Source organism: Pundamilia nyererei, unplaced genomic scaffold (genome assembly GCF_000239375.1).
Source record: "Pundamilia nyererei isolate P.nyererei 1_Seehausen unplaced genomic scaffold, PunNye1.0 scaffold00009, whole genome shotgun sequence".
Classification (NCBI taxonomy): domain Eukaryota; kingdom Metazoa; phylum Chordata; class Actinopteri; order Cichliformes; family Cichlidae; genus Pundamilia; species Pundamilia nyererei.
In genome coordinates, this window is record NW_005187410.1 from 4320222 (window position 1) to 4329970 (window position 9749).

At 37.5% G+C, this 9749-nt stretch overlaps 2 protein-coding genes across 2 annotated transcripts in view; one reads left to right on the forward strand and one right to left on the reverse strand.

The window, feature by feature from the left end:
• Window positions 1-180: 180 nt before the first annotated feature.
• On the reverse strand, window positions 181-6009 carry mettl8 (methyltransferase 8, methylcytidine). Its single transcript, XM_005723469.1, has 10 exons — window positions 5949-6009; window positions 4600-4756; window positions 4046-4137; window positions 3590-3951; window positions 3422-3471; window positions 3078-3138; window positions 2245-2384; window positions 1733-1839; window positions 1539-1604; window positions 181-1245 (listed from the first exon to the last, which is right to left on the reverse strand). The coding sequence occupies exons 2-10, from the start codon at window positions 4749-4751 to the stop codon at window positions 1091-1093; spliced, it is 1185 nt and encodes a 394-aa protein (XP_005723526.1). The 5' UTR covers window positions 4752-4756; window positions 5949-6009; the 3' UTR covers window positions 181-1090.
• Window positions 5534-9749, forward strand: part of dcaf17 (ddb1 and cul4 associated factor 17) — a 23234-nt gene continuing 19018 nt past the window's right edge. The window contains exons 1-9 of the mRNA XM_005723468.2: window positions 5534-6165; window positions 6240-6343; window positions 7134-7224; window positions 7320-7456; window positions 7561-7639; window positions 7990-8079; window positions 8191-8298; window positions 8642-8744; window positions 9110-9252. Of these exons, the coding sequence (XP_005723525.1) occupies window positions 5995-6165; window positions 6240-6343; window positions 7134-7224; window positions 7320-7456; window positions 7561-7639; window positions 7990-8079; window positions 8191-8298; window positions 8642-8744; window positions 9110-9252 (1026 nt within the window). The 5' untranslated portion in view covers window positions 5534-5994. The remainder of the gene's footprint in view (window positions 6166-6239; window positions 6344-7133; window positions 7225-7319; window positions 7457-7560; window positions 7640-7989; window positions 8080-8190; window positions 8299-8641; window positions 8745-9109; window positions 9253-9749) is intronic.

Sequence of the window (9749 nt, forward strand, 5' to 3'; positions counted from 1 at the left end):
TTGCTAATTTTAACCACTACTAATATGCAAACTAAGACATTAGAAGGGACAAATACTTCTTCACAGCACTGCTGATAGCTAGCTTGCCAGATTTTATTGTTACAAAAGAACAAAAAAAAAAAAAATCAAAATAGCATAATCTACAAAAAAATCAAACAATATTAAAAGTACCATAGACCAATACTGAAGGCTTTAATATGTAAAGCAGTGCAAAAAATTTGAAATTGGATAATTAAGTTAATGTAAAGAAAAAAGATAAAAGACTGAGATCATGCAAAAGCAAATTGTAGCAAACAGTGGTGGAAATGACATAACAAATAACATGTGCACTGTACACTTAAGAAACAGCAGCAAGGAGGTTTGGAACAGAAATATGCATGTAATCATGTGTCCTGGTGTGTGTCGGATGTGTTCTCCGGTCACAAAAACAAGAGCTGTTGTACAATTTCATAAAGAATAACAGGAATATCCGTGTAGTCATCCAGGTCATGGGAATCCAAGGCGATTGGAAAGAAAGCGACTGGACTCCTTTAAAATTCTTGAAGATGTTAAATCTCTTGTCCGAGAAGATTCACTAGTTCTAATTTGCTCAATGTATGTCTTAGAACAGTGGGAATGACTTCCTGAAATGTTCTTTATGGCAGTGAGGTCGAATCAGTTTTGCAGCTTATCTGCAGATAAATCAGCATCAATAAACACAGCTAAGCATATATTCAGGCAACACATCAATGCAACCGCTAATTTGCTGCTCTCTTACAAAAAGTGGCTTGAAGTGGCTTATGTGCCTTACTGAATAATGGAACGTAATCTCCTGTCAATCATTCTTACAGTGGCCTTAAAACATCTAGTGCATGGTTCATGTACCCGAGCCCACCTGGACTTAACAACATTGTGTCAGTATCTAAATATGAATATAATGAGAAACAAAGTAGAAAACACCAAACACCTGTTTACTGGTTTTTATTGAGTTTTATATATTTTACCCCCAGCTGCCTCCAAAAAAAAGTTATTACTAGGCCCAAATAAACCAGTTTAAGTATAAAAGTATGAAAAATACACAATTCTAGTTAGATCTGTGCATAGTGGGATGCTAAGAGGTTGAAGGTGGATATGGTTTTCTGTACTTGCTCTGCATCCACACCCGGCGCATTACTACTTTCTTTCCTCGGTTCACTTGCAGTCGTCTATCCTCTAGATTCTGAATTTCTTCCAGTCCAGCTTTGGAAAACAAATCATGAACCTCCTCTGTAAAACATAAAACACAACAGTCAGGAACCAAAATTTTAGTCCAGGTTCTCTTTCTGCCAAGAAAGCCATGACAACAGAAAACACGGTTTTGTGTGCATTACCGTGAAGCTGTTTTTTTATACATTCGTTTTCTTTTTTACCAATTTTGAAATTGAGTTTTATCTGAGATAATGCATATATTTAACCATTCACCAATAAATGTAAATTCCATCTTTGTAAACACCACAAACTTGTATCATAGCACTGATCAGAATAGGGGTGTCAACACCCACACCCATACGTAGAAATACCTTTTGTGAAAAAATAAACACAGGTTCCATCTCCGCGTGTGTAGAAATTTTCTGATAGACATCGTCCTTGTTGTCAGAGACGAAATGACAAAGAATTTGTTTAAAAAGGAGAATCTCACGCTCAGACAAAGATGTATTAAGAATATATAAGAAATTAGGGTAAAATGATACAACGGGCATATCGGGAGGCTTACCTTTTTTAAAACGGAGTTGTGAGAAGTCGTATCTCCCATAATCACGGAAAAGGAGCACACCACCATGTTTCAGGTATGCAGACAGATGGTTCACAACGTCTTGCAAGCTGTCAATAAAATTTAGTTATTGGATAAATTATGTTATAATGCAGCAGGCTTGCAGCTAAAGTGATCCTTGCAGCCATCGGTAAAATATAGGCCAAGGAGAAATGCATTCACTGAGATACAACTGACTTCAGTCAGCAGTGCATTTGTATTAGCTTAACCCAAGTATATTACATGTGTTTCCCAAATTCATCTATACTTTTAGTGTCAAGCAAACCACAGAATATTCAATCTCTTGCAATTAACTGTATGGTTTATTATTTCCATTTCAAACTGGGGTTTATAATGGCATTCAAACAAAGGCTGGGCAATGGGATGGTTATGGAGGTTGTGGAGGGGGAGGGGCTGGCTGGCAGGTGATAAATGACATTAGGGTCTCCCATCTCTGTACTCTAAACCTCACCTACCGCTCTGGATGAATGGAAGAGAGCACAAATACTGCCAGAATAACATCCAGGCTCTGAGGAGGAAATGGGAAGGTGGCCATTTTGTCACAAATGTCATGGACGAAGGCGTGGCACACCGAGTCGTCATAGTCTGGGTGGTTCTACACAAGGAAAATAAGTTAGATTATATCTATTAAGCATGTCATTATCACATTGGTGTTGCAACTCATGTACAGTTCTGAGACATTTTCTCATGAACCCTCTTATCGCCTTGAAGCAGTCTGGTCATTCTTGTCTGAGAGCATCAAGAAGACATTTTCACCCAAATAACTGCCACTCAGTGGATGTTTTCTCCTTTTCAGACAACTCTCTGTAAACCCTAAAGATGATCCGTCCATTCATCCATCCTTCCTCTTGTCCAATTCAGGACTAGGATAGCCTGGAGCCTATCCTAGCTATTCTAAAGATGGTTGTGTGGGAAAATCCCAGTGGATCAGTTAACAAACAGTTAAATAGGTGTACATTACAAATTGGCTAGCGAGTGTATATGAATGCCATCTTTTTTACATTACTAACATTGTTTTCTATGTGTGAGATTTATTTAATGTGGAGATATGTAAAAAAAAAGAGCAGAACAAAAAAAAAACACCGGCACATGATGTCATATTTATCTATTCTGTGTATGTCTAGGTAGAAATGTATGATAAAGACATATTTTATTTATAGATAAAAATCAGCTGTTGAAATTAAATTATTTCCCAAAACATTTAAGGGACGGAAATATTTTGTAGATGACTAAATCATTATTATAATACAGTATACACTTTATATTTTCATACGAAACAGATGCTAACCTTAACCAGCTGAATGGCACGTGGCGAGAAGTCACAACAGTATAAAAATGAGTCTGTTTCTCTGTGGAAGAAAACAAACAGTTTAACAACTGGGAATCATCACATTACAACCAAAAGTACTTGTAAAACACTAACAAAGTGATTTTGTGGCTCAACACATATTTTTTACAAGTGTCTTAATTGTTTTTTCTAATGTAGGTGATAACACAACTACTTCACAGAGAAATCTCCACTGTGTTCTATATGTATGCTCTGCTCTCAGTCAACAACAGAGATGACAATAGAGACAATCAAATACTAAACATCTGTATGATCATTCATTAAAGAGAAACATTTTGACTTACTTGATGTTATTTACAATAGGAAACACACTGTTACCAACTCCACATCCAACCTGTGAACAGAAGAGAATGCAAAGCAGTTATTTAACATTATCTGTGTTGCAATAATATAACATGCACATCCTGTATAAAAAATTAAAACAAAAACAGTATATTAACACTTTTAAAAACCTCCAGGATCCTGAAGGATGCACGTTGTCCAGGAAAAGCAGAATCATCCACAGCAGCTTCATTCGTTCCTCGTGCAGCTTGTTGACAGGACTCCTGAAAGTTAAAGGTGTCTGTATTCCTGTGATGGTCAATGGGATTGCACCGTTGATGTTTTCCAGTTTCGGTGTCCAATCTGGATGCACTACATAGTTGAATGGCTGCTTGCTGATGACTGTGACACGTGTTTGTGCTCTGGCCTCTTTCACCTGAAGGCAGCAGCTCTGGGAATTCTAAAAACAGCCACCTGCGATCTTTGAAGAACTTGTCCTGGTGAATCTCATAAAACATGTCCCAGTACTGGCAAGCTGCTGTAACAAATTTACCTGCAAGGACAGAATTCAAGAACTTTTTCATCATTTTTGTTTCCATGTAATTCCCAAAAATCTAATTAAATGTGTTAAAATATTTTATTCTTGCCTTGTTCGTTTAAAGGAAGTCGTACAGTGGAATTTTCCTCCGCCTTCTGCCGTGCATTTTCCTTGTCCTCCTCTGTCCATTGCACATGATCCCTAACATGAAAAACATTACTAAAGCAACTCCTGAATGTTAATATATCAATTTAACTATAATGACTCACAATTTGTTATAATTAGCTTTAATGTCATGAAATCCTGTGACCTATATTTTAGATTGTATATTATTATATATTATAGTATATTATTAGTATACTGGTGGTGGTCAGAGGGCCCGGTGGCACCAGTGTCCGGCAGCCTCGCCTCTGTCATGCGCCCCAGGGCAGCTGTGGCTACAATGTTGTTTGCCATCACCAGTGTGTGAATGTGTGGATGAATGACTGAATGTAGTGTGAAGCGCTTTGGGGTCCTTAGGGACTAAGTAAAGCGCTATACAAATGCAGGCCATTTACCATTATATATAACACATATACAATATACAAGCTACATGGTGTCTTCTTATTATGTGGAATAATAAACGCAACTTTTACACATATTCATTAAAGTTGCATCACTTACCACATGTTGTGCTTGAAGATGTCATCAGGACTGGTCAGAATCCGTGAACCCAGTGGAGCTGAAGGTCTACTGTCACTGCTCTTTAACCTCATAGAGAATCTGATGAAAACTGCAGCCACTTTGGCTACAGAGAACCTCTTCACTTTATTCATTTACTCTGTAAAAGTGCACATAGGTTTAAATACATACAACAATCCCTGGTCAGTACATCGCTGCCTAAAAAGACTAGTGGAAGCAATATCTATGTCATGCAGGGGAGGGATACTAGCATCGAAGGACGCTGAAGATGGAGCTGACACAAAGGAAGACCACAAAGAAGACTGACAAATGTAGTGAAGGAGGAAATGCACAGGGTTGCTGTTACAGAAGAGAATACTAAGGATAGGGTGAGATGGAGACAAATGAGCCGCTGTGGTGACCCCTAAAGACACCATCCAAATGTCTATTTAATGTTAATACATACATGTAAATAAAATAACAGAATACGATAAACTCTTCTTTTGCCCTGAAAGCTGGGAAATGTCCTTAAAATAGAAAATGCATGCATTTTGGGGTTTTTTTTAAAAATCCCCAAAGCTAACGAAACTAAAATGAGCTCAAAGTCGTAGAATAGTAAAAGAAAACAAAAGTCAAGAATACATAAACATTTAAATACAATGCAACGAAATCCTTAAAAAAGAACCTAGTATAATACGTTAGCGTGACTCTTTAAAGTACATTTAAAGTACAAATTTAATACAGGAAAAACAAAACAGAAATAAAATAAATAAATGATTAAATACACATACACACAGAGAAATATGTTTAGCTAACACCGCTCAAATGCTTAAAAAAAGCTATATAGTTTGAATAATAATTCCTAAAATATAGAATCGGACTATTACTGCAAATAAAAACGGAAACTAAAGGATGCAGCTGATTTTTAAGTGTATCTCTGGTCAGGGTAGGTGCAGACGAATGGGTGCGCTACAGCGGGACAGCGAGTGCGCTATTGTGCCGTAGAAGAAGACGCGTGTGAAAACATGGAGAGGGATGGGGTGCTAATAGAGTTAGCGGCTAACTAACAACACAACCCCAGTCGACAGGCGAAAGCAATGCTCGCCAACTTAACCCTAACAATTATATTTAACCCTCCATGCAACCTCCGAGCAGTTCCTCTGGGTCATATAGCAAACAAAACTTTTGGACGAAGTTGGCGACATGTCGAGGTTCCTTAGCTCACGCTAACCTAAGCTAGCTGTTAACTTTTCATGTTAGTCATTGGACGTGTGAGGTCGCGACGGCGTTGAAAACATGAAGCCTAGAAAACAGCTGTAGCGTGCTGGACTACAAAACCATACGGTGCTTACCTCGCTCTGGGTGGGCTGGTGGTCACTTCAGTCAGTCGATCTAGTCATGCTGCTAGCAGCCCCCAGTAGGAAAAAGTACCACCTGCAGATGGCGCCACAGCAGAGAAAGGGGAGCGCTAACGCAGCTGAACTGCTGAGCCGGAGGAGCACAGGTCTTGGAAATACTGGGACTTTAATCAGACATAATTTGAAGATCCTGAGAGGTATTCTCCTTCAGGTAATGTTACAGTTTGTAGTGTTACTGCTTTCAGTTGCCTTTTTCCCATATTAATTATTGTTGCCATATTGTAGGAAAACCGGACTTTCACGAAAGTATGGAGCAAGACCTCAAAATCCACAGTAATGTACGAAAATTGCAAACTATACTTTGAAAACTACCAGCACTGCTACAGCTGGTGAGTATGGGGTCCTAACTTTAATTAGCTTCAGTTTTTAAACACGTATACATGCCAAAATATACACAGGACTATTTTGGTACGTTAAAGTAATCCTCCACTGGTCATATGCACTATTAAAAATGAGTTGTTAAAAATCTACCTATACAAAATATTTTTTTTAATATGAAGTGTTCATATTACACTGGCCTGTAATATAAATTTATTTGGCACCCACTTAAGAGATATAGCCAGAGCCAAATGAAAATCATCACCTCTTTAATCACTTATGTAATGGATATATAATGTTTTAAAGCTTTTACTTGAGTGTATTAAATATTATTGTCTGTAGTGAGAGTAGGGGTCAGGTGAAAGAGCCTGGAAAGGTTGAGGTATGCTCTGGAGAGAAGAGGAATGCAAATCAGAATACATGCGTGTGAATGAAAGGGAGATGGGTGTAACAGCGTAGCAAGTTGATGAGTTTAAAAAAAAAAAATGCGGAAAACCATTTAAAGCAGTGGAAGATATTGAATATTTTTTGTCTTATCTTATCTGGCAGGGAAAAGTATAGATGTCTGATGAATAATGTGAAAACAGGTGGGCCATGATATTTAATGTAAATGTGTACAATTAAAATAAAACCCATTGTGTCATTTTAACTTCGTCAGAAATTGTTGCTTTTGCGAAACAGTGATGTAGGATACAGAGGAGCAGATGATCTAAGGAGCTTTAATTGAAGTAGGAAAGTGTTGTGTATGCCCAATAACACTGACAAGCTGCTTATGTTTTATATTTTGTATATGTGTTTCAGTGTTCATGTTGAGCCTCAGATTTTGTACAAACTGCCAACGAGGTCCAAACAGGAGAAAATTGAAGATACGTTGATGTGTCACAGCCCAGTTGTAAGTAAACATTAATAAACTGGGTGTTGCTCAGATAGAAAATTTCAGACTGTTGTGTTACCTCTTTTTTTTTTTTTTTTTGTTCTCATCCAAAGGAAAAATCCTTATCTTCTCCATCTGATCATAAACCAAGCCTCTTGGCTTTGACGGCCAATAACTGGCTAATTCGCCTTTCAGCTGAAACAGGAGAAGAACTGCAGAGAGTTTACCTCTCTCCAAACTATAAGTTCAGGTATCTCTACGGTTCTGATTTCAGTGTCCTTTGAGTGGAAAGTATTTTTAGATTTGGTTCATTTTAAAGCCATTTTAGTTTTATAGCTTGTTGTTATCTTGTAGATATCTTGGCTGGGATGTTTCTCAAGAGACATTTTATGTTAAATCTGTTCAAAACAAGGAAACACCTTTAGCCAGACAGGTAAAGTGAATACATGTATTTAAAGTATTTGTGTCTTGTAAGAGAAAGTCAATAATACGTTAATGTTATATTTAAATTAAACATAGCTGTCACTAGCTATACGTGACTCTTGTTATCATTTCATTTTTTTTATATTCTTTATATTTAAGGATTATTCTTTTTTCATCTTGTGGTTGTTGGTTTCAAATCAGAAGGTTGTTGTTGTTATTATTACTATTATTATATTAGTAGTAGTAGTAATTTATTGTTTGTGCAACTAGAAAGTTTATTAATTATTTATTTTTCTGTAAGTCCTATAAAAATGAAGAGAGGAGATGGAGACGTGACCTTTTTTCTGATTTATCCCACAGGCAGGTATCACTCAGAATACAGTGATGCACATCGCTATTTTTCACGTTTTCCCATTGGAAGTTATTGGTGTTATGGAGATCAATAAAAAAGTAAGTTTTTTGTTTGTTTGCTTGTTTTTTAAATACAGTTTACATTTTTTCAAATGTACATTTTTTGGAGGTTTTTTCATTTAAAGGTTTTTTGTTTTGTTTTTCTTGTAGGTGTTTGGAAATGGTGTCATAGGTGCTGATCTGGTTCAAGGTGTCCTTGCACTGTATTACAGCAATAAGTCAGTGAAAATGTACAGCTTCGAGCACATTATCCAAAGAGTAAGTCTGTGTTTATTTAGACATTAGTGAATGCATCAGAATTTGCATCAGGGGCGATCGTGGCTCAAGAGTGGAGAGTTCGCCTTGTAATCGGAAGGTTGCTGATTCGAGCCCCGGCTTGGACAGTCTCGGTCGTTGTGTCCTTGGGCAAGACACTTCACCCTTTGCCTACTGCCTACGCTTTGGGGTCCTTTAGGACTAGTAAAACGCTTTACAAATACAGGCCATTTACCAATTTGATGTGATTTTTTTTTAATAGAAAGTGTTTTATTATCATTCTGCTTAGCTTGCTTCTTACGTCTTTGGGATGTAAGAACATGATGAACATTTTCTTTGTTTTCAGTACCTGACAGAGAAGCTAACACTTGGAAAGCAGAGTCCTCTTCTTGGTGGCAAAACAGTCGGAGATGCACCGTTTGGTATCCCGTTAAATATTCAAATCACAGGTTGGGTTTTTTTTTTTTTAAGAACCAGTGGTATATGTGCTTAAAGTTGAGTACATGCATAGCTTCAAATAACTAATAAAGCCATTTTTGTGAGGCAGCTAATACGAAGAAAGTTGTCTTAAATCGAGCTGTAAGGGACCTGAAATGACTTCTTCAAGGCTGTGAACTGTGAATCATGTAAAATATGGTGCTTGATATGAACATATTAAACATATTTGGTTCTGTTTATTAACATCCCTATTTGCCGCAGCAGCTTTCTTCTTCTGCTGCTGTTCCAGGGGTCACAGAGTGATAGCCACTCTAATCAAGAATGTTTTGCTTCACAAAGCGAGTATAATGTTTGTTTTTCCTTTCTCATTGCACAGATTGCCCTCCTGTACTTTTCAAGGTCTCTTGTGCTGAAAACAGTGTTCAGATTGGAGGAAACCCATGGCACTACATTTACACACCGCCTCGTAAAAAGGACGAGGGGACCTACCACATCTGCTCACTCAAGGACGGCACTATGGTATATTTAAAAATTCCTCATCAACTATAAATTTACCTCATTATTACCTTTTAGTTATGGTTGTACTTTGAGTAAAACATGACAGTAATAAGTCAGTTTGTGGTAGAATGAGCTGTTGCTAAATTTGTCAGACCCTGGTGAGTTGTCATTGTAAGAAGGGCTCCAAATGTTTTTGACAGTCTTCCTATTCAGTCAGTGGACAGAGCAGGAGCGAACTAAACCTGTAATCACCTCACAATACTGCCTTTGTGCTGATCTCTAAACTCTGCCTTCTCTCCCATTGAGAAGCCATGACATTGTATCAGATTATTTTCACATAATCTCTCCACTGAGTTGTTCATGTGGAAAATACCACACATACTTAAATAGAAAACAGGAGAATCAAAGGGGGGTATAACACTCTTTATACAGGGAGTGCAGAATTATTAGGCAAATGAGTATTTTGTCCACATCATCCTCTTCATGCATGTTGTCTTACTCCAAGCTGTATAGGCTCG